Source organism: Melanerpes formicivorus, unplaced genomic scaffold, assembly GCF_026170545.1.
Source record: "Melanerpes formicivorus ecotype bairdi unplaced genomic scaffold, bMelFor1.0.p_v2 SCAF_52, whole genome shotgun sequence".
NCBI lineage: Eukaryota > Metazoa > Chordata > Aves > Piciformes > Picidae > Melanerpes > Melanerpes formicivorus.
The window spans coordinates 381,030-404,755 of NW_027142404.1; the positions used below are offsets into that span (position 1 = coordinate 381,030).

The following is a 23,726-nucleotide window of genomic DNA, read 5'->3' on the forward strand; positions in this document are numbered from 1 at the left end:
AACTGGATGATCCTTGAGGTCCCTTCCAACCCTGAGAATTCTTCCCATTTCTTTCAGTACAAGTATGCTTGTAGCAGTCACAGACCATCCCAGTAGCCAATGCATGGGCCCCAGATCACATAGTGGAGAGCACTCAAAGGCACACTATGGACAGACTCCTAATTTGCCTGGACCCAGCAGCTTCTACACTTTGGTTCTACACTTTGGCCACAATAACCTCATGCAGGCTACAGACTGGGGGTGAGTGGCTGGAGAGCAGCCTGGCAGAGAGGGACCTGGCAGAGCTGGGGGACAGCAGCTGGACAGGAGCCAGCAGTGTGCCCAGGGGGCAGGGAAGGCCAAGGGCATCCTGGCCTGGATCAGGAGCAGTGTGGGCAGCAGGAGCAGGGATGGAATTGTGCCCTGCACTGGGCACTGGTGAGGTCTCACCTCCAGCACTGTCTGCAGCTCTGGGCCCTCACTGCAAGAGAGATGCTGAGGTGCTGGAGCAGGTCCAGAGGAGAGCAACCAGACTGGGGAAGGGACTGGAGGGAAAGGTTGCTGAGGAGGGGCTGAGGGAGCTGGGGGTGCTCAGCCTGGAGAAGAGGAGACTCAGGGGGGACCTTATCACTCTCTGCAACTACCTGAAGGGAAGCTGTAGTTAGTTGGGGGTCAGGCTCTGCTCCCAGGCAGCTTGTGACAGGACAAGAGGGCATGGCCTGAAGCTGTGCCAGGGGAGGGTTAGGTTGGAGGTTAGGAAGCACAGAAAGAGCAATCAGACCCTGGGATGGACTGCCCAGGGAGGTGGTGGAGTCGCCATCCCTGAAGGTGTTTAAGGCAAGATTGGATGTGGCACCCAGTGCCATGCTCTGGTTGGTGTGGTGGGGCTGGGTCACAGGCTGGGCTGAATGATCTCAGAGGTCTATTCCAGCCTCAACCATTCTGTGATGCTGTGGTTTCTCTAGCAGGTTTTGCTCTCTCCCAGCAGTCAGAGCCTAGTGTCCGGCCTGTGATGCAACCCCTGCAACAGTGCTCAGAGACCCACCTGAGGAGAGGTGTCAGAAGGGTTGTCTCAGCAAGCAGCCCTCCAAGGAGGGGTGGGAGGAGGTGGGGCTGCCCCTGAGACTTTGACTGGCAGAATAAAGTGGGAAGGTGTGGGGCAGTGCTGTACACTCCAGCACACAGTGGCCGTGGCTCTGCCAGACAGCTGTCGGCAGCAAATCCTGGGGGAAGCCACCCAAGCAGAGTGTAGGTTTGCCTTGGTTGCTTAAAACTCGAGCTCCCCAGCTGCAGCTTTTGGAGATGACAAGGATTTTGGCAGCTTGCAAAGTGCTGAAGGCTTTGAAAGGCAGATTGGAGTTCTGCAATGTGCCTGCTGATGGCTGGAGTTCCTCAAGGGCTGGGACCAGGCTGCTGAGCATCAAGGTAACTGAGCTGCTTTGGTTTAATAAGAAGAGGAGGCTCAGGGGAGACCTTATTGCCATCTACAACTGCCTGAAGGGTGGTTGTAGCCAGGTGGAGGTTGTCCTCTTCTCCCAGGCAACAAGCAACAGAACAAGAGGACACAGCCTCAATTTGTGTCAGGGGAGGTTCAGGCTGGATGTGAGGAAGAAATTCTTCCCAGATAGAGAGATTGGCCATTGGGATGTGCTGCCCAGGGAGGTGGTGGAGTCACCGTCCCTGGAGGTGTTTAAAAAGAGACTGGATGAGGCATTCACTCCCTTGGTTTAGTTGGTTAGATGGTGTTGGGTGATAGGTTGGACTTGATGATCTCGAAGGTCTTTTCCAACCTGGTTAATTCTGTATTCTGTAAGAGGTGTTTGGCATGCTGAGAGATAGCTTGCTGCAGATAACAGGGCTCACCTGGGCACAGGAAACTGGACCTAGGAGACCTGTCTGAACCTTAAGCCAGCAGTTGCTTGGCTCAGTGGCTTTATTAGCTAAGCAAATACACTCTTTGTCTGGTCTGGGATGGAAGTCATAAGGTAAATTGCACCAAAAAGGTGGAAGTTCAGGGTTTGTGTTAATTATTACGTGGTATTTTCTTTGGGAGCAGCCCTTCCTTCTGCAGGTCTGGTGGCTAACAGCAGGGCTTTAAGTCCACACAAACAGGGGCTGCCTGGGTGTTTAAAGCACAGGATGGGTCCTGCTGGAGCTCCAAAGGATCCATTTTCAACCTGTTGGAAACCATGGTGGCTCTGAGAGCAATGGAAGGGGTGGACAGCTCTTTGGGAATGCATCAGAGCCTCAGCTCTTGATCTGCTGAGGCAGGAACACCCTACCTCATTCCCCCAACTTCCTTCTGCTCTGTTTGACAGGAGCTGCACCTGAGCAGCACTGCTAAGGGAGCTCAGGCAGGGAAGGGAGGGTGCAGAGGGGAGAAGGGGCTTGGTGAGTTCTGTATCCACTAGTAGGGGTTTGGCATGGTGCACTTTGTGTTCAAAAGGCACTGTTGATGGTGGGGAAGAGATTCATAGCATCATGGAATCATAATATCACAGAATCATGGAAACAGTCATAGAATCACAGAATCATAGCATTAGAGAATCAGAGAATCATGGAGTCATAGAATTAGAGAACCAGAGAATGATAGAGTCACAGAATCATAGAATGGTCCAGGTCAGAGGGACCTCCAAAGGTCATTCAGTCCAACCTAACCTGCAGTCAGCAGGGACATCCCCAACTAGATCAGGTTGCCCAGAGCCCTGTCCAGCATCACCTTGAATATCTCCAGGGATGGGCCTTCAACCACCTGCCTGGGCAACCTGTTCCAGTGTTGTTTCCTTACTAACATCCAGAGCCAAAAGAGCACAAAACAGCTCTGCTGCAAGATATGAGGTTGTCAGTACACCAATGGAATGATATTAATTTATCTATGGTTATTATTCCATATCTAATCCCTTCTTATTTCTCTTATATTCAGAACACTCCAGAGATTCCTGTTCACAATTAGGATCTGAATTAGGGACTAGCTCAAAACTACCACCTCTAGGCTTTGTTATTTGAATGTGGGAGTTTGTGCTGTCAGAGTGGATGCTTAGGCTCTTAGGATCATAGAATCAGAGAATTGTCAGGGTTGGAAGGGACCTCAAGGATCAGCCAGTTCCAACCCCCCTCCCATGGGCAGGGACACCTCACACTACAGCAGCTTGCTCACAGCCACATCCAGCCTGGCCTGAAAAACCTCCAGGCATGAGGCTTCCACCACCTCCCTGGGCAACCTCTGCCAGTCTCTCACCACCCTCATGGGGAACAACTTCTGCCTAACATCCAATCTCAATCTACCCATTTCTAGTTTTGCTCCATTACCCCCAGTCCTATCCCTCCCTGACACCCTCAAAAGTCCCTCCCCAGCTTTTCTGTAGCCCCCTTCAGATACTGGAAGGTTACAAGAAGGTCTTCTCAGAACCTTCTCCTCTCCAGCCTGAACAACCCCAACTCTCTCAGTCTGTCTCCACAGCAGAGGAGCTCCAGCCCTCTGCTCATCCTCATGGCCCTTCTCTGGACACCTTCCAGCACCTCCAGATCCTTCCTGCAATAGAGGCTCCAGAACTGGACACAGTGCTCCAGGTGGGGTCTCAGCAGAGTGGAGCAGAGGGGGAGAATCCCCTCCCTGGCCCTGCTGGCCACACTTCTCTTCCTGCAGCCCAGGCTGTGGTTGGCTTTCTGGGCTGCAAGTGCTCACTGCTGGCTCCTGTTGAGCTTCTCCTCCCCCAGCACCCCCAAGGCCTTTTCTTCAGGGTTACTCTCAAGTCAGTCCCTGCCCAGTCTGTATTGGTGCCTGGGATTGCCCTGACCCAGCTGCAGGACCTTGCCCTTGGTCTTGTTGAACCTCATGAGGTTGGCTCAGCTCTACAGCCTGTCCTGGTCACCCTGGATGGCAGCATGGAGAGCAAGAAGGCTGCTTCCCAGTGCAGTTTAGGAGCCTGTGGCTCTTGAGGTCCCAGCTCAGTTTTTGGGCTCCACCTTTGCCAGGGGCCAGGCAATTCTGTTTGACTTCAGAACCTGGAATAGAAAAACTTGAACCTTTCCTGGCCTGGGCCTTTTGCTTTAAGACAGTGACAGTTTCCTTGGGACAGAGAGAGGCAGAAGAGACTCTGATACACATGTGCAAGCAGGAAAGCAGCAGGCCTGGGGGAAAATGTGGGGAAAAGTGGTGCCAAAAACCAACCTATAGCATAGGTTAGTGCCCTTGGGTGGAAGTTAACTGTGGATGTGACCAAGTAGTGACTTATGTCTGGCCTTGGTGTTCCAGCCATCGTTAGAGGTAATGGATGTCTGTTAGGAGTTAGGAGAAGGAGTGAAATGCAGAGGCATTAAGGTGTGTGGGCTAATGGCAGCAGAGGCAATGATCCCATGCTCCCATTACTGCAGGCTTAAATGAGCCTTTAGTTGCCTTTTATTGCCTTTTCTCAGAGGGCTGTTTTAGGGAGCATAACAAAGTGTGGTGGAATCCTGTCTCTGACCTGTGTGTGAGCTAAGTGAAGTGTCTGAGAGTGTGAGGGAGAGGTGGTAGTCTTAGTGGGGTGCCCAATAATTCTCCTGTCTCTTTTCTGTCCAGTTAAACACCTTTGTAGGTGAGGCTGAGATGTAGGGACTTGCAGGCCTGTGTTTCCCTAGAGCATCCCATCCTTCAGTTCTTAAGGAGAGAGAGAGTGAAAGAAAGGCACAGAGAGCAGATCAGAGCCCCCAGTGGGCTCTCCGTGGGGCTGCTTAGCATCAGTGCTTTCAGGGCAATCAAGCTTCTTTCTGCCTCAGGAATGGGCAGAGAGACTGCAGCTGGAAGCTCTTAGCATTTTAGTGCTCATCTGAGGCCAATGCAATTGAAATGGGCATGTAAAGAGTAGTAGGAGCAATAAATAGGTGGCTTGTAACAGTATAGCTGGCTTAGTAAGGAGAGAATTGGGGGAGCTATAAAAGTCGCCAGGAGCGAGCTAAAAATAATAGAAATGAAAGGGAGAGGAGAAAAATTTTTGAGCAGTGACTTTAGGAAGTGCTTCAGATTTCTTTAACAGGGTTCTCTAGAGCCATTGTGAGGCAGGTGAAAAGGAAGTGGCAAAGCGACAGCTTGGGAAGCAGAGAGGTGGGTGAGGAGATGAGAGAGAAGTCACAAGCTGCTCCACTCCTCTGCCTTTGGAAGTGAAAAGACAGGCAGGTAAAAGCAGGCCTGTGCCCTGAGAGATGAGGGGAGCTTAGGGAACTGCTGCAGCAGGGGTGGGAATCACAGAATTACAGAATGTTAGGGGCTGGAAGGGACCTCAAAAGCTCATCCAGTCCAAGCCCCCAGCCAGAGCAGCATCACCTAGAGCAGGTCACACAGGAACACATCCAGGTGGGGTTTGAAGATCTCCAGAGAGGGAGACTCCACAACCCCCCTGGGCAGCCTGCTCCAGGCCTCCCAGGGAAAAAGTTCCTTCCTCCTCTTTCTATGGAACCTCCTCTGCCTCAGCTTCCACCACTGCCCCTTGTGCTGGCATTGGGCATCCCCCAGCAGAGCCTGGCTCCAGCCTCTGGGCACTCCCCCTGCACAGCTTTAGCAACAGCAATGAGGTCTCCTCTCAGGCTCCTCCTCTCCAAGCTCCAGAGCCCTCAGCTCCCTCAGGCTCTCCTCATGATGAAGATGTTCCACTCCCCTAATCATCTTTGTGGCTCTGTGCTGGACTTTTTCAAGCAGTTCCTATCTCCCAAGTTGCTCAACAGAATGCACACAATCTAGTAAGAGCACAGCAACAGCATGGCCTTTTCTGTTTGCCCTCTGCATCTTCAAAGTTCTCCATCTTTGCCTAAGCACAGGGAGGGGAAGCTAAAGGTAAAGCTATTGCCATGTAGGAAGGAGAAATCCAATTGCAAATGGTACATCTCATGATGCAGGGTGTGGGCAGAGAAATCCCCAGGGATCAGTGCTGGGTCCAGTCCTGTTCAACATCTTCATCAATGACATTGATGAGGGGACAGACAGACTGAGTCTGCTCAGCAGGTTTGCTGATGACACCAAACTGGGAGGTTTGACTGAGACACCTGAAGGCTGTGAGGCTATTCAGAGACTTGGACAGACTGAGAGCTGGGCACAGAGGAACCTAATGAGGTTCAACAAGGAGAAGTGCAGAGTCCTGCACCTGGGGAGGAAGAATAAACTGCAGCAGTCCAGGTTGGGAGGGGATCTGCTGGAGAGCAGCCCTGGGGAGAAGAACCTGGCAGTGCTGGTGCAAAACAAGTTCTGCATGGAGACTGAGAGGGGATCTGATCAATGTCTATCAATATTTGAGGGCTAGGGGTCAGTAAGGAAGGGACAGGGACAGCCTCTGTGCTCTGGGATAGAACAAGGGGCAATGAATGGAAACTACAGCACAGGAGGTTCCAGCTCAACATGAGGAGGAACTTCCTCATTGTGAGGGTCACAGAGCCCTGGAGCAGGCTGCCCAGAGAGGTTGTGGAGTCTCCTTCTCTGGGGCCTTTCCATCCCTGTCTGGATGTGTTCCTGTGTGACCTGTGCTGGATTCTGTGGTCCTGCTCTGGCAGTGGGGTTGGACTGGAAGGTCTCCAGAGGTCCCTTCCATCCCCTAACACCCTGTGAACCTGTGACTTTAGGTGAGACTGCAACAGGGATTTATCTGAGACTCCATGAGGGTGCTTCTGAGAAGGGTGGAGACAAAAGGACCTCACAGAGGCTCTGGGGGATCCATCTATCTCTTGCTGGTTGGCTTTATGAAAGTGAAATCTTCTCCCAGCTAATCCCTGACTGAGCCAGCTGCCCTTCTCCACAGCCTGTAAATCACTTCTCACATTCAAACCAAACTGAACAGGCAAGGTAGACTGGCAGCTTAGGGATATGGAAATGTAAGCAGGAATAATTGCTCCTGGAATGCTCAGTAAACAAACCAGCACTTAATTAAGAGTAATAAATCAAGTAAGGGAGGGAAACATCTGAACATCCACCCCTTGCCATCGCTGAGCTTGTGTGTAGCTTATGGCCTCCCAGGGATGCTCTGCATTACCTGAGTGCTGTGTGGGGGCTCTAATAGCACAACAGAGGCTCCTGTGCAGCAGATATGATTTATGTGCTGCTTTGGTGTGGAGAAGGGAAGCTGGTCTGAGGTGGAGGGGAGCTCATAGAATCATAGAATTGCCAGGGCTGGAAGGGACCTCAAGGATCAGCCAGTTCCAACCCCCCTGCCATGGCCAGGGACACCTCACACTAGAGTGGAACCTGGCCTTAAAAACCTCCAGGCATGAGGCTTCCACCACCTCTCTGGGCAACCTCTTCCAGTGTCTCACCACCTTCATGGGGAAGAACTTCTTCCTAACATCCCATCTCAATCTACCCATTTCTAGGTTCAGAAAATGATGTCTGAAGCTTTTGCAAATGCCTGGAGGGAAAGAATAAAAGAGCAATGCTAAAAGCATCCCATATGCAGAGAGAACACCACACAACCCAACATTGGCTTACATCATGGTGAGAGCTGCTGCCTGGTGGGCACACTTGGCACAGCTCCTGTGGGGCAGGCCACTGGGGTTTTGGCACAGGTGGTCACCCTGATGGACACAGGTTAGGAGGAGATCTGCTGGAGAGCAGCCCTGGGGAGAAGGAGCTGGGAGTGCTGGTGGATAACAAGATCTGCATGAGACAGCAATGTGTCCTGGGGGTCAAGAAGGCCAAAGGGATCCTGGGGTGCATTGAGAGGATTGTGTCCAGCAGATCCAGGGAGGTTCTCCTCCCCCTCCACTCTGCCCTGCTGAGACCTCAGCTGGAATATTGCATCCACTTCTGGGCTCCCCAGTTCAGGAGGGCCAGGGATCTGCTGGAGAGAGTCCAAGGGAGGGCTGCAAGGATACTGAAGGGACTGGAGCCCTGCCTGGTGAGGAGAGGCTGAGAGCCCTGGGGAAGTTAAGTCTGCAGAGGAGAAGACCGAGAGGTGATCTGATCAATATCTATCTATATCTGAGGACTGGGTGTCAAGAAGGAAGGGACAGGGACAGGCTCTGCTCACTTGTGCCCTGGGATAGGACAAGGGGCACTGGATGGAAATTACAGCGCAGGAAGCTCCACCTCAACATGAGGAGGAACTTCTTGACTGTGAGGGTGACAGAGCCCTGGAGCAGGCTGCCCAGAGAGGTTGTGGAGTCTCCTTCTCTGGAGCCTTTCCAGCCCTGTCTGGATGTGCTCCTGTGTGACCTGTGCTGGATTCTATGGTCCTGCTCTGGCAGGGGGTTGGACTGGAAGATCTCCAGAGGTCCCTTCCAACCCCTAACATCCTCTGATCCTGTGATGGCAGCTTTGTGCCCAGGAGGCAGCTGTGCTTGCATTCCATAAGTGGAAGTTTCTCCAAGCCTAAAAGGTTTATCCTCCAAATTCTTTAAAGTCCAGAAACTCATTGGCAAATCTATTTCCATCTTGACTTTCTCTCTTCCTTCTCTTGCATGCCTCTAAATGTCATCCAGTCTAACCCTCTGCAGCCAGCAGGGACACCCCCAACTAGAATAGGTTGCCCAGAGCCTTGTCCAGCCTGACCTTGAGTATCTCCAGGGATGGAGCCTCAACCACCTCCCTGGGCAACCTGTTCCAGTCTTCCACCACCCTCATGGTGCAGAACTTGTTCCTCACATCCAATCTAAATCTGCTCTGCTCTAGTATGAAGCCATTGCCCCTGGTCCTGGTCCTGTCCCTGCAGGCCTTTGCAAACAGTCTCTCTGCAGCCTTCTTGTAGTCCTTTCAGGTCCTGGCAGCTTGCTCTTAGGTCTCCCTGGAGCCTTCTCTTCTCCAGGCTGAACACCCCCAGCTCCCTCAGCCTGTCCTCAGAGCAGAGCTGCTCCAGCCCCCTGATCATTTTCATGGCCTCCTCTGGACCCTCTCCATCAGGTCCATGTCCTTCCTGTGTTGAGGGCTCCAGACCTGCACACAGCACTGCAGGTGAGGTCTCAGCAGAGCAGAGCAAAGTGTCAGAATCACCTCTCTGGCTCTGCTGGCAGTGCTGCTTTGGATGCAGCCCAGGCTGCCCTTGGCCTTCTGTGCTGCAAGCTCACCCTGCCTGCTCCTGTCCAGCTTCTCATCCACCAGCACCCCCAAGTCCCTTTCCAGTGGTAACTGAGACCGTGAGCATCTGTCTGAGCCCTGAGCTCCTCTCTCCTTGTGTCCTACAGCTGTCATGTTTGAATGTTTCTGTCTGACACCAGTCCAGCTGAGCACACACTTCTTATTAGCAGCTTAGCTGTGCAGTTGCAAGAGAAGCTAAACATCTCTCAAAGGTCAGAGCTGGAGGAGATCCAGCGTGCTCAGCAGCAAGCCTTGAGCAAACACTGAGGAGAGAGGCAAATCATGATGCTGGCCAGCTGCAAGATACAATGGAATCATAGAATCAATAAAGTTGGAAGAGACATCAAAGATCATCAAATCCAACCTGTCACCCAACACCTCATGACTACTAAACCATGGCACCAAGTGCCACGTCCAATCCCCTCTTGAACACCTCCAGGGATGGTGACTGCACCACCCCCCTGTGCAGCACATTCCAACGTGGAAGACATGAACACAGGGGGACAGAAGGGTGATCCCACAGGAACAGCAGCACTGCTCTGCTTGCCCTGAGCTTTGTCACCTGCCTCACCCTTGTTTGGAGCACAACGAGAAGTATGAAATGCAATGACTATGTACAATATACCACAGGATCACAGTCAACCATAAAAAGGTGGATGCAGACAATGAGGGTCAGGATACTGTCACAGATCACAGTACCACAGTACATTAGAGGTTGGAAGAGACCCCCCTGCCAGAGCAGCATCACCCAAGGTAGGCTGCACAGGAATGCATCCAGGTGGGGTTGGAAAGACTCCAAGGAGACTCCACAACCTCTCTGGGCAGCCTGCTCCAGGCCTCTGTCACCCTCACTGCAAAGAAATTTCTCCTCATGTTGAGCTGAAACCTTCTCTCTTCAACTTTGTCTCCATTGTTCCTTGGCTTATTGCTGTGCACCACCCAAAAGAGCTTGGCCCCCTCCACTTGACCCCCAGCCCTCAGCTCTTGATAGACATTGATCAGATCCCCTCTCAGCCTTCTCTTCTCCAGACTAAACAGCCCCAGGGCTCTCAGTCTCTCTTCACAGGGGAGATGCTCAAGTCCCCTAAGCATCCTCCTGGCTCTCCCTTGGACTCTCTCCAGCAGGTCTCTGTCTCTCTTGACTTCGAAAGGCCCAAACTGGACACAGGATTGCAGGTGTGGTCTCAGCAGGGCAGAGCAGAGGGGGAGAAGAACCTCCCTAGCCCTGCTGGCCACACTTTCTTGCTGCCCCCAGGTTGCCATTGGCTCTCTTGGCCACAAGGGCACATTGCTGTCCCATGCAGAACTTGCTGCCCACCAGCACTCCAAGGTCTTTCTCCATGGAGCTGCTCTCCAGCAGGGCATTCCCTAACCTGTCCTGGTGCCTGCTGTTACTCTTCCCCAGATGCAGGACCCTGCACTTGTCCTTACTGAACTCCCTGAGGTTTGGCTGCAGCCAGCTCTCAGCCTGCCCAGCTCTGGTTGGATATATATATATTTACAGTTTATAATCAACACAGAGCCCCCCTCTGAATAAAACCAGGGGGCTACCAACAGCTCCCCCTTCTTTGCCCTCCCCCCACTCTCCCCCCCTACCTTGTACCAGGAAAAGAGGAGAAAGCAGAGAGTGTAGCTTGTTAGTTACTTAGCCACAACAAAGAATGCAGCCCAGGTCAGCACAGCCAAGCAGAAGCCATCAGCTAGAGCTGAGAAAGAGAGACAGAATAGTTTGTGGAACTAACTTTATGGCAGTTAGCAAGGCCAATGTGTGCAATGTGATTGTTTAGACCTTATCATTTAGACCTTATTTTCCTTTTCCATCCAATGGTAATTTATTTCCCTTTCTACTATTTTCTAGGGGATTTTTCTTAGGCCTCAACCTAAAGCTGCCAGAGTGTTAGAACGAAAAAGAGCGTCAGGAGGGTGGTGAAAAAGAGCATCAGGAGGGTGGTAAAAAAGAGCAGGTGTCTTGGCAGCTGGGAATGGGAGAGGGGCAGGAAGACTTAGAGCATGAGGTGTGAAAGGCAGCTGCCCTAGGTCAGACTTGTGTAAAAACCAAAGCCTTTGCCTCCCCTGTTTGAGTCTCTTTCTGTGCTGTTCTCCAGGTGCAGCCAGCCAGCTTGGTGCTGGAAGATGGGACGAAGATGAAAGGCTACTCTTTTGGCCACCCATCCTCCACGGCAGGGGAAGTCGTATTCAACACTGGGCTGTGTGGGTAAGGCAAAAGCAAATAAGATAAGAGCACCACAGGGTCTCTGGCAGCTTGTTGAAGTGTGAAAGCTTCTTTTGCCAAGCTCATAGGGTCCTGATCCCAGCACGGAGTGTTTGCTATGAGGAAACACTCCACGGTAGGCATACAGAGAAGCAGGTAATAAAGAGACTTCAGCCAATCCTCCTCTGTCAGAGCATTTGTGGTGATGAGCAACATCAAAGATTGGTGTGACTCATCATGACTGAGATCCTTGTGTAGGGATCTGATCACTTCCACTCAGTGTGCACTTGCAGCCCAGAAAGCCAAGCAGAGCCTGGGCTGCAGCAAGAGAAGTGTGGCCAGCAGTGCCAAGGAGGGGATTTGTCATAGAATCATTGAATTGTCAGAGCTGGAATGGACCCCAAGCCCCTGCCATGGGCAGGGACACCTCACACTGTAGCAGCTTGCTCACAGCCACATCCAGCCTGGCCTTAAAAACGTCCAGGGATGAGGCTTCCACCACCTCCCTGGGCAACATATTCCAGTCTCTCACCACCATCATGGGGAAGAACTTCTTCCTAACATCCAATCTGAACCTACCCATTTCTACTTTTTTTTCCATTCCCCCCAGTCCTATCACTCCCTGACACCCTAAGAAGTCCCTCCGCAGCTTTCCTGTAGCCCTCTCAGATACTGGAAGGCCACAAGAAGGTCTCCCTGGAGCCTTCTCCTCTCCAGACTGAACAACCCCAACTCTCTCAGTCTGTCTCCACAGCAGAGCAGCTCCAGCCCTCTGCTCATCCTCATGGCCCTTCTCTGGACACCTTCCAGCACCTCCAGATCCTTCCTGCAATAGAGGCTCCAGAGCTGGACACAGTGCTCCAGCTGTGGTCTCAGCAGAGTGGAGCAGAGGGGCAGAATCCCCTCCCTGGCCCTGCTGGCCACACTTCTCTTGCTGCAGCCCAGGCTCTGCTTGGCTCTCTGGGCTGCAAGTGCTCACTGCTGGCTCCTGTTGAGCTTCTCCTCCCCCAGCACCCCCAAGGCCTTTTCTTCAGGGCTGCTCTCAAGCCAGCTGTGAGGTTGCTGGTGCTTGAGTTGTCTCTGCAGTCATTTATAGCTGTCTTTGCCCAGCTGCCTTGCATCCCTCAAATTCTGCTCTCCTTTGGAGAAACTCACAGGATGAGTTTTCAAATGATCTCATTGGTGAGAATGTTAAATTGCTGCAGAGGGGTATCTGTTTGCAAAGTTTTTGATTGGGAGGCAATTAGTTAAGGTTTTTTGACAGCACTAATTACTGGCTATGTTAATATGCCTGCCAACAAGCAACTGTTCAATGTAGATCAGAATGATGGAGGGCACCAGAGTTCTCTTCTGGGTGATAGAGCATGGGCAATAAATCTTGTCACATCACAGGAGTCAAGGAGGACCTGATGGTTTCATTTCCTCTCCACATGTTAACTCTGGCAGCAGAGGCTGTGCTTGCTCATTTCCTGGTGATGTGGAGAGTATTCCTGTGAAGGAGAGTTCTCTTCTGGGGAGCATATGGATGTGAAGGGAACATCCACAATGTTTAGGGCTGCATCTTCAGAGCAGTCTCCAAGAACATGGCTTTTATTGATTCAGAGAAGAGGAAGAGTTCACAGCATTCATAGAATCATAGAACCATAGAATTGTCAGGGTTGGAAGGGACCTCAAGGATCAGCCAGTTCCAACCCCCCTGCCATGGGCAGGGACACCTCACACTACAGCAGCTTGCTCACAGCCACATCCAGCCTGGCCTGAAAAAATTCCATTGTTGCAGGTCATAAACATTTGCTAGAAGCCCAGTGCTTTGCTGTGCAGTGAAAGAAATGCTGGGAGCTCTGCCTGGTGCTTCTGAGCACAGAGATGAGGAAGACAGAGCATCCCAGGTACCTCTTTTAGTGGATGCTGCAAGAGGCTGAGTGCTTGTGGGAAGGAGGTGCTCAGGGCTGGGGCTGTGTACAGGCTCGCTGGGCACAACACAGTTTGTCAGTATAGGGAGCAAGAGGCTAACAGTTTTGGCCCCCCAGTTTAAGAGGGACAGGGATCTGCTGGAGAGGGTCCAGCAGAGGGCTATGAGGTTGATTAGGGGACTGGAGCATTGCCTGGTGAGGAGAGGCTGAGGGACCTGGGCTGTTTAGTCTGGAGAGGAGAAGACTGAGAGAGCAACTGATCAATGTCTATCAATATCTGAGGGCTGCAGGTCAGGAGGCAGGGGACAGGCTCTGCTCACTTGCTCCCTGTGATAGGACAAGGGACAATGGATGTAAGCTGCAGCACAGGAGGTTCCACCTCAGCACGAGGTGGAACTTCTTTACTGTAAGGGTCACAGAGCAGTGGAACAGGCTGCCCAGAGAGGTTGTGGAGTCTCCTTCTCTGGAGGCCTTCAGGGCCTGTCTGGATGTGTTCCTCTGTGACCTGAGCTGGATTGTATGGTCCTGCTCTGGCAGGGAGCTTTGACTCGATTATCTCTTTGGGTCCCTTCCAACCCCTGACATCCTGTGAGCCTGTGAACAGGGGGTGGTAATTTTGTCATGGCTGCTGTGAAGCCACAGGCCACTGTTTTCTGTGAAGTGAATGTGTCTGGATGCTGAGTGGGGTCAGCTTGGGATCTCTGCTGGGAGGATTAATCTTATGCTCTGCACCTGGAATCCTCAGCCCTGCTTGTACATTCTGATTAGGAAAGGCATGGACCTGATGGAGAGGATCCAGTGGAGGCCACAAAAATGCTCAGGGGGTTGGAGCAGCTCTGCTGTGAGGACAGGCTGAGGGAGCTGGGGTTGTTCAGCCTGGAGAAGAGAAGGCTCCAGGGAGACCTAAGAGCAACCTGCCAGGACCTGAAGGGGGCTACAAGAAGGCTGCAGAGAGACTGTTTGCAAAGGCCTGCAGGGACAGGACCAGGGGCAATGGCTTCAAAGTAGAGCAGAGCAGATTTGGATTGGATGTGAAGAACAAGTTCTGCACCAGGAGGGTGGTGAAACACTGGAAGTGGTTTCCCAGGGAGGTGGTTGAGGCTCCATCCCTGGAGATATTCCAGGTGAGGCTGGAGAGGGCTGTGGGCAACCTGATCTAGTTGGGGATGTCCCTGCTGTCTGCAGGGGGCTTGGACTGGATGACCTTTGGAGGTCCCTTCCAACCCAGAGCATTCTATGATTCTGTTTTTCTATGCTTCTGATTCTCTAATTCTCTGATTCTCTGATTCTGTGACTCGATGCTTCTATGATTCTACTAGTGTCCTAGAACTGGAAGCCAAAGCACTGTATGTGTGTGCAGCTTCCAGGCCTGAGGGAGCTCAGGCTGGCTGAAATGTTGTCATACTACTCTGGAAGAGAGGGCAAAGAGCATTGTTCTGTGGGTGCAATGTTGAATGTTTCATTAGGAAGGCAGGAAGATTAACTTTTCTGAACCATTTGCTCAAGACAAAAATAATCCTAGTGTGGCAGCCATCTGTTAGGTGCATGACCAAAAAGAAAGGAAGGGGATTTTCAATTAAGAAAGAAGAAAGAATTACAACCCATAAAATATCCCCATGCTGGAAACAGCTCAGGAAATGCATTTGCCTCCACTAACTCTGTGTGTTTGTGTTTCCCTTGGCAGTCTAGCAAGAGAGCTGATTGATAGGAATTGACTGGAATCAAGCAGGCTTCTGGGCAGGCACAACAAGGATTAGACCTTGCAGCATCTTTGGAGCCCCTGTTCCCATCTGCTCCCCCGTGCTCCACAAGGAGTTGTGCTTAAAGGGCATCATTGCATCTCCCAGCAGAGCTGAGCCTCCATCCCCCAGCCAAAGCTCTCTGTCCTTGTTTGCTGATTACAAATAGCAGGGAAAGGTTTCTTACAGCAGCTTTGTAATTAACAAAGCCCTGTAATTAACAAAGAATGACCAAGCCCTGGCTGTTGCCTGGAGGCCAAGTGATACTCCTTGAGCTTACAGTGGCTCTGTGATCAGTCTGTGCTTGGTGGAGTTGTTTCCTTTATCTTCAGTCACAAGGAGGCTGAGGTTGCCAGCAGCCCCTGTGGTTTTCTTAACTCAAACATGAGAAGGATTGTTTGGTGGGTAAGGAATTGGCTGGATGGTTGCATCCAGAGGGTGATGCTCAGTGGCTCCAAGTCCAGATGGAGACAGCGGAGGCCCTCAGGGGTCTGTATTGTGCTGTGCTGTTTAATATTTCTATCAGTGCTACAGACAGCAGGATCCAGGCACCAGCAGCAGGGTGCAGGTGACACCAAGCTGAGTGGTGCTGTCAATGCCCCAGAGGGACAGGATGGCATCCAGAGGGACCTGGACAGGCTGGAGAGGTGGTGCCCAGGGGAACCTCATGAGGCTCAACAAGAGCAAGTGCAGGGTTCTGCACCTGGGCTGGAACAATCCTCACTGTCAATGCAGGCTGGGGGAGGAGGGGATAGAAAGCAGCCCTGAGGAAAAGGACTTGGGGAGAAGCAGGACATGAGCAGGCAGTGTGAGCTTGCAACACAGAAGGCCAAGGGCAGCCTGGGCTGCATCCAAAGCATTGCCAGCAGAGCCAGAGAGGTGATTCTGCCACTTTGCTCTGCTCTGCTGAGACCTCACCTGCAGTGCTGTGTGCAGGTCTGGAGCCCTCAACACAGGAAGGACATGGACCTGATGGAGAGGGCACAAATGAGAGCCATGAGAATGCTCAGGGGGTTGGAGCAGCTCTGCTCTGAGGACAGGCTGAGGGAGCTGGGGATGTTCAGCCTGGAGAATAAAAGACTCCAGGGAGACCTAAGAGCAACCTGCCAGGACCTGAAGGGGGCTACAAGAAGGCTGCAGAGAGACTGTTTGCAAAGGCCTGCAGGGACAGGACCAGGGACAATGGCTTCAACCTAGAGCAGAGCAGATTTAGATTGGATGTGAGGAAGAAGTTCTGCACCATGAGGGTGGTGGAACACTGGAACTGGTTGCCCAGGGAGGTGGTTGAGGCTCCATGCCTGGGTAACCTCATCTAGTTGGGGATGTCCCTGCTGACTGCAGAGGGGTTGGACTGGATGGTCTTTGGAAGTCCCTTCCAGCCCAGACCATTCTGTGATTCTATGATTCTAAGCCAAAGCCTTTCCTTGTTGTCAGTGTGTAATATTTAATCACAGATGGCAAAGTCAGGGCAAATGCTTTTGGAAGCACATCCAACTGCCTGGGAAAGAGCAATGGTGAGCGTGCACATGCTCACTGCAGTGCTGTGCCCACACTGCACTTTGTCTGGCTGGTCACCTGCAGCAGGAAGGGGAGATGTGAGCAGCAGAAGATTGCCTGCACATCTTTCATGGCCATTGTTGGTTGGGTCTGTCATTTCTCAGAGCTGCCTGCTGTGCTGCCTGGTCCATATCTGCCTGCACCCAGTGTGGGTTGTTCTGAAGCGTTTCCCAATACCTGACAATTAATCTTCTGGCAGTCAGTCTGATGCGCCATAAAACTCTCTCTTGTGGCTGGTGGGTGACTGGAGTTGCCAATTACCTATTGTTTAGACAGTAATGACAGCAACAAATTGTGTTTTGGATAGGGCAGATTCATCCTGAAGTGCCTTGATGCGTTTGGCTAAATGTTTGTGTGGATGAGTTCATCTGTACCCAAATGCCAGCTGCCTTTGGGGTTGAGAGACAGCAGTTGTTTGATGGATTGCTGCAGCAGTGTGCAGCAGATTAGGGGTGAAAAGGGAGGACTGTGCCTGAAGAATTAGGAGCATGGACATGTAGACCAGGCTTGTTTTCCCCCCTGATTTGGGGGTCATTGGGTGATGAAGGAAGGCAGGAACCCTGCTGCTGTATAGCAGCGAGATTCCCAGGCACTGATATAGGCTGGGAAGGCTCTGGCTTGAGAGCAGCCCTGAAGAAAAGGCCTTGGGGGTGCTGAGGGATGAAAAGCTCAGCAGGAGCCAGCAGTGAGCACTTGCAGCCCAGAGAGCCAAGCAGAGCCTGGGCTGCAGCAAGAGAAGTGTGGCCAGCAGGGCCAGGGAGGGGATTCTCCCCCTCTGCTCCACTCTGCTGAGACCCCACCTGGAGCACTGTGTCCAGTTCTGGAGCCTCTATTGCAGGAAGGCTCTGGAGGTGCTGGAAGGTGTCCAGAGAAGGGCCACAAGGATGAGCAGAGGGCTGGAGCTGCTCTGCTGTGGACACAGACTGAGAGAGTTGGGGTTGTGCAGTCTGGAGAAGAGAAGGCTCCAAGGAGACCTTCTTGTGGCCTTCCAGTATCTGAAGGGGGCTACAGGAAAGCTGGGGAGGGACTTTTGAGGGTGTCAGGGAGGGATAGGAGTGGGGAGAATGGAGCAAAACTAGAAATGGGTAGATTGAGATTGGATGTTAGGCAGAAGTTGTTCCCCATGAGGGTGGTGGGAGACTGGCAGAGGTTGCCCAGGGAGGTGGTGGAAGCCTCATGCCTGGAGGATTTTCAGGCCAGGCTGGATGTGGCTGTGAGCAAGCTGCTGTAGTGTGAGGTGTCCCTGCCCATGGCAGGGGGGTTGGAGCTGGCTGATCCTTGAGGTCCCTTCCAACCCTGACAATTCTGTGATTCTATGATTGTATGATTCTATAAATGCAGAGGGCAGAGAATCTCAGAAGTTCTCTCAGAAGTCCTTTATTGATGCCTTGTGGAATCCCCAGCAGTACAGAGTCTCAGAGCATCCTTAACAACTAATGTCCTGGAAGCCCTTAACAGACAAAGCAGCCAACAATAATCCTGAGCCTATCCCTAGCAGTATCCCTACACTGAAGCCCTGACCAGAAGTAGCTAACTGACGGAAGCAGAAGTCCCTAGCAGCCCTAACCCCCTCAAGCTGTTCCTAACATAAGGCTCTAACCTAAATCCCTATCCCAGGTGCCTATAGCTCAGAGTGGCTGTGTTTTATACTCTTTGCTATCAATCCCTTAACCAGTCAAACCCAACCACACATCTAAGCTAAAATCTGTTCCCAATCAGAGGTGGCAGCATGTCAAGGAGGTAGCTTCTGCAGCATGTTCCAACCCCAGGGTGCCAAGGTGAGGATGTTGCTCTTGGCACCCGTGGAATGTGATTGTTTGGCTCTAGGCAGTGTGCAGTAGGTCAGCTAATGAACCCTGCACTGTGCAGGCATTCAGCAGCTGCCTTCAGAGCAGTGGCTGCAACAGACTGTGTTTAGCCTGTCCCCTCCTTTGGGCTTGGAAGTAAGGCTGGATCTACAGCTGATGCTTTACAAAGTTCTGGGCTTGATCCTGTGCTGCAGAACAACATCCCCTGTGCTTTCAGCTCTGTCCTTGCTGAGACAGCTTTGCAGGAAGGTGCTTGAACAAAGTTGCTGCTGTTACCAGGGATTCTCCCTGGGCTGAAAACAAAGGATATGCTTTGGGTCCTTGTGAGCAGGCTGTGCTGCCTTGCCTTCAACTTGCCTGCTTCAGAGACACACATACCAACTTCCAAACACTTGGGCATCTTGCCAGTTGAATCATAGAATCACAGAACTGTTAGTGTTAGAAGGGACCTCATGGATCATCCACTTCCAATCCCCCTGCCATGGCCAGGGACACCTCACACTACAGCAGCTTGCTCACAGCCACATCCAGCCTGGCCTCCAAAACCTCCAGGGATGCAGCTTCCACCACCTCCCTGGGCAATCTCTTCCAGTGTCTCACCACCCTCATGGTGCAGAACTTGTTCCTCACATGCAATCTCAACCTGCTCTTCTCTAGTTTGAAGTCACAGGTCACACAGGAACACATCCAGATGGGTCTGGAAAGTCTCCAGAGAAGGATACTCCACAACCTCTCTGGACAGCCTGTTCCAGTGCCCTGTTACCCTTATAGTAAAAAGTTCCTCCTGATGTTGTGGTGGTACCTTCTGTGCTGCAGTTTCTATCCACTGCCCCTTGTCTCATGCTCCAGAGTGGGTGAACAGCTCTGATACCTGTTGGCTTTTCAGTTTGAGCTTCTATTGCCACTGAGAGGGGCAAGTCATAGAATCATAGAATCAATAAGGTTGGAAGAGACCTCAAAGGTCATCAAGTCCAACCTGTCACCCAAGACTTCATGACTACTAAACCATGGCACCAAGTGCCACATCCAATCCTCTCTTGAACACCTGCAGGGATGGTGACTCCACCACCCTGCACTGCAGAGGAGAAAGAATACAGCAGTGGTAAAGCACTGCCTTTGCGATGTGCCCAGGGAGTGACCAAGCCCTGGCTGTTGTCTGGAGGTCAAGTGATACTCCATGAGCTTACTGCTGGTCTCTGAGCACTCTGCACTTTGTGGAGTTGTTGCCCTTACATTCAACCACAAGGAGGCTGAGTTTGCCAGCAGCTTGAAGCAAACATGAGAAGCCAAAGCCTTTCCTTGTTCTCAGTGCCAATTGTTTAGTCACAGATGGCAAAGTCAGGGCAGATGCAGAGGTGGGGCTGCTTTTACACCAAGAATGCTTTCACCTGAGTACCTTTTCTGTCTCTTTGCCATGTGGGGAATTGAAACCTGTCTTGTTTTTACTGCCTTCTTTTGTTTTCCTCTCAACTCCAGCCCAATGTACTTTTCTTCTGTCCCTTCTTCATCTAGATACACCGAAGCCTTGACAGATCCCAGCTACAAAGGACAGATCCTTACATTGGCTAACCCCATAGTTGGGAATGGTGGAGTGCCTGACACAGCTGCTTTGGATGAAATGGGCCTCAGGAGGTTCCTGGAGTCTGATGGGATCAAGGTAACAAAGGGAGATGTAGGGCAAAGGGTGGTGCTAGCAGCCTGAGTGTGCTCTGTGTGTGCAGAAGAGCTAACTGGAACCCTCACAAGAGATAGGAATCAATAATATTCAACCTTTCTTTTTCTGCTGGACATTGTCCTTTGGAGGAATGGTGGCCATAAAAACATAGAATCACAGAATGGTCCAGGCCATAAGGGACCTCCAAAGGTTTCATAGTTTCATAGTTTCATTCAGGGTTGGAAGGGACCACAAGGATCATCTAGTTCCAACCCCCCTGCCATGGGCAGGGACACCCCACACTAGATCAGGCTGGACAGAGCCTCATCCAGCCTGCTCTTAAACACCCCCAGGGACGGGGCCTCGACCACCTCCCTGGACAACCCATTCCAGGGCTTCACCACTCTCATGGGGAAGAACCTCCTCCTCACATCCAGCCTGAATCTCCCCACCTCCAGCTTCATTCCATTCCCCCTAGTCCTATCACTACCTGAGATCCTGAGAAGTCCTTCCCCAGCCTTCCTGTAGGCCCCCTTCAGATACTGGAAGGCGACAATGAGGTCTCCTCGGAGCCTTCTCTTCTGCAGACTGAACAGCCCCAACTCCTTCAGTCTGTCCTCATAGGAGAGGTGCTCCAGCCCTCTGATCATCCTCGTGGCCCTTCTCTGGACACGTTCCAGCACCTCCATGTCCCTCTTGTAATAGGGGCTCCAGAACTGGACACAGTACTCCAGGTGGGGTCTCACCAGGGCTGAGTAGAGGGGGAGGATCACCTCCCTCGACCTGCTAGCCACACTTCTCCTGATGCAGCCCAGGATCTGATTGGCTTTGCGGGCTGCAAGTGCACACTGAGAGCTCATGTTGAGCTTTTTGTCCACCAGCACCCCCAAGTCTCTCTCCTCAGGGCTATCCTCCAGCCAGTCACTGCCCAGCCTGTATTTGTGCCTGGGATTGCCTCGACCCAGATGCAGGACCCTGCCCTTGCTCTTATTGAACTTCATGAGGTTGGCTTGTGCCCACCTCTCCAGCCTGTCAAGGTCCCTCTGGATGGCCTCCCTTCCCTCCAGCGTGTCTGCTGCACCACACAGCTTGGTGTCATCAGCAAACTTGCTGAGGGTGCACTCAATGCCACTGTCCATGTCCCCCACAAAGATGTTGAATAAGATAGGTCCCAGGACTGATCCCTGAGGGACTCCACTTGTCACTGGCCTCCACTGGGACATGGAGCCATTGACAGCCACTCTTTGGGTGCGGCCATCAAGCCAGTTCCTTATCCATCTAGTGGTCACCCATCACACCCATGTGTCACCAGCCTGGAGACCAGGATGTGGTGTGGGACAGTGTCGAAGGCTTTGCTCAGGCCCAGGTAAACGACATCAATTGCTCGCCCCTCATCTATTAATTTTGTCACCTGCTCATAGAAGGCCACCAGGTTGGTCAGGCAGGATTTGCCCTTGGCAAAGCCATGCTGACTGTTCCCAATCACCTCTTCACTATTCTTTTGAGCGAGTAGTGACTCCAGGAGGATCTGTTCCATGATCTTTCCAGGCACAGAGGTGAGACTGACTGGCCTGTAGTTCCCTGGTTCCTCCTTCTTGCCCTTTTTGAAGATGGGGGCAATGTTTCCCCTTTTCCAGTCTGTGGGGACTGCCCCAGCTTGCCATGACTTTTGAAATATAATAGAGAGGGGTTTAGCAACCTCCTCTGCCAGTTCTCTCAGCACCCGTGGGTGTATCCCGTCGGGTCCCATGGACTTGAACACTTTCAGGTTCTTCAGATGATCACGAACCTGATCTGCACTTACAATGGGCAGTTCTTCCTCCCTGTCCCTGGCTTTGACTTCCATAACATCAGGAGTGTGGCTAGAGGCCCTTGCAGTGAAGCCTGAGGTAAAGAAGTTATTAAGTACCTCAGCCTTTTCCTCATCACTTGTGACCATGTCACCAGTTTCCTTTCTGAGGGGGCCCACACCTTCCCTAGTCTTCTTCTTCCCATTAATATACCTGTAAAAGTTCTTAGTATTCCCTTTAATCTCCCTGGCTAGATTCAACTCAAACTCTGCTTTGGCTTTCCTGACCAGGACTCTTGCTGCTCGGGCAGCTTCCTTGTATTCCCCCTGTTCTACCTGTCCTTCCCTCCACTTCCTGTAGAGTTTCCTTTTAAGTCATAGTGTGTCCAGTAGCTCCTTGCCCATCCAGGCAGGCCTCCTAGCGTTCTTACCTGCTTTTCTCTTTGTTGGTACACAGAGCTCCTGGACACAGAGGAGGTGGTCCTTGAATACTGACCAGCTGTCCTGGGTCCCTCTTCCCTCCAGGGCTTTGTCCCACGACACTTTGGCTAGCAGATCCCTGAAGCCATCAAAATGTGCACGCCTAAAGTCTAGGGTCGTGAGCTTGGAATACTTCCTCCTGATTGCCCTGAGGATGTTAAATTCAACTGCTTCATGGTCACTGCAGCCAAGGCCGTCTATGAGCCTCACATTGCTTACCAGCCCTTCCCTGTTGGTGAGAACAAGGTCCAGCATAGCACCATTTCTTGTTGGTTCCTCCACCATTTGGAGGAGGAAGTTGTCTTCTATGCAGTCCAGGAACATCCTGGATTGCTGGTGCCTTGCTGTGTTGTCCCTCCAGCAGATGTCCGGGTGGTTGAAATCACCCATGAGGACCAGGGCTTGTGACCTGGAAGCTGCTTCTATTTGCCTATGGAGGGCCTCATCTGCTTGGATCTGCTGGTCAGGTGGCCTGTAGGAGACCCCCACAGTAATATCTTCTTCCCCTGTCCTGCCTTTAATTTTGACCCATACACTCTCAAAAGGTCATCTAGTCCAAAACCTCTGCAGTCAGCAGGGACATCCCCAACTAGATCAGGTTGTCCAGAGTCCTCTCCAGCCTCACCTTCAATATCTCCAGGGATGGGACCTCAACCCCCTCCCTGTAGAGCCTCCCTGACCTGGTGCAGATCAACACTGCCACCTCACTTGGTGCCATCTGTGAACTCACTGCTGACACACTCTGTGTCTTCATCAAGGTGATCAACCAAGATGTTAAACAGCAGTGGTCCCAACACTGAGCCCTGAGGAACACCACTGGTGCCTGGCTGCCTGCTGGGTTTGACTCCACTGACCACCACACTTTGGGCCCTTTCACCCAGGCAGTGCTGTATCCAGCAGAGCATTGCTCAGCCAGGCCATGAGCAGCCAGTTTGGCCATGAGTGTTCTGTGGGAAATGGTGTTAAAGGCTTTCTGAATGTCTGGGTAGACACTGTGGTGAGAGGGGATATTGGCTAGGAGCAGGGCTGTGGCCATGCAGCGCTGGAAAATGAAACCAGCCCGTGAAATTGCAGAGCCAGTGAAATGCTTTTTATTGTCTTGAGGGGAAATGACTCTTTTCTAAGCTATCTAACTATGCTGGAGCATGGAGATGACTTCTGAAATGAAATGTCACTTAAAAAGTGAAAAGCTTTCTTAACCAAACTATTGAATCAAACCCCCACCTTTTGTTTTCTTTGAAAATCTCCATTTCCTTTCTAATGAGCAGTGTTTTCTTGGGTCAATGCAGCTTGCAGCTTTTGGTACCTGGAAGTCACAGTACTCTGTCAGTTTTGGGCGCCCTGTGATGAGGGAGCTTCTTCTGCCCATCTGATCTGCCTTACAGAGGCCACATCTGTAGTACTGCGTCCAGTTCTGGGCTCTGCAGTTCAAGAGGGGCAGGGAACTGCTGGAGACATTCCAACAAAGAGCCACATGGGTGATTAGGGGACTTGAGCATCTCCACATCTGCAATCCTGTGTCCAGTTTGGGGCTCCCCGGGTCAAGAGAGGCAGAGACCTGCTG

The 23,726-nt window shown here is 51.9% G+C and overlaps 1 protein-coding gene across 1 annotated transcript in view; it reads left to right on the top strand.

The window, feature by feature from the left end:
* Positions 1-11,066: 11,066 nt before the first annotated feature.
* CPS1 (carbamoyl-phosphate synthase 1) overlaps positions 11,067-23,726 on the top strand; it is a 144,705-nt gene continuing 132,045 nt past the window's right edge. The window contains exons 1-2 of the mRNA XM_068160742.1: positions 11,067-11,225; positions 19,752-19,896. Coding sequence (XP_068016843.1) covers positions 11,155-11,225; positions 19,752-19,896 — 216 coding nt within the window. The 5' untranslated portion in view covers positions 11,067-11,154. The remainder of the gene's footprint in view (positions 11,226-19,751; positions 19,897-23,726) is intronic.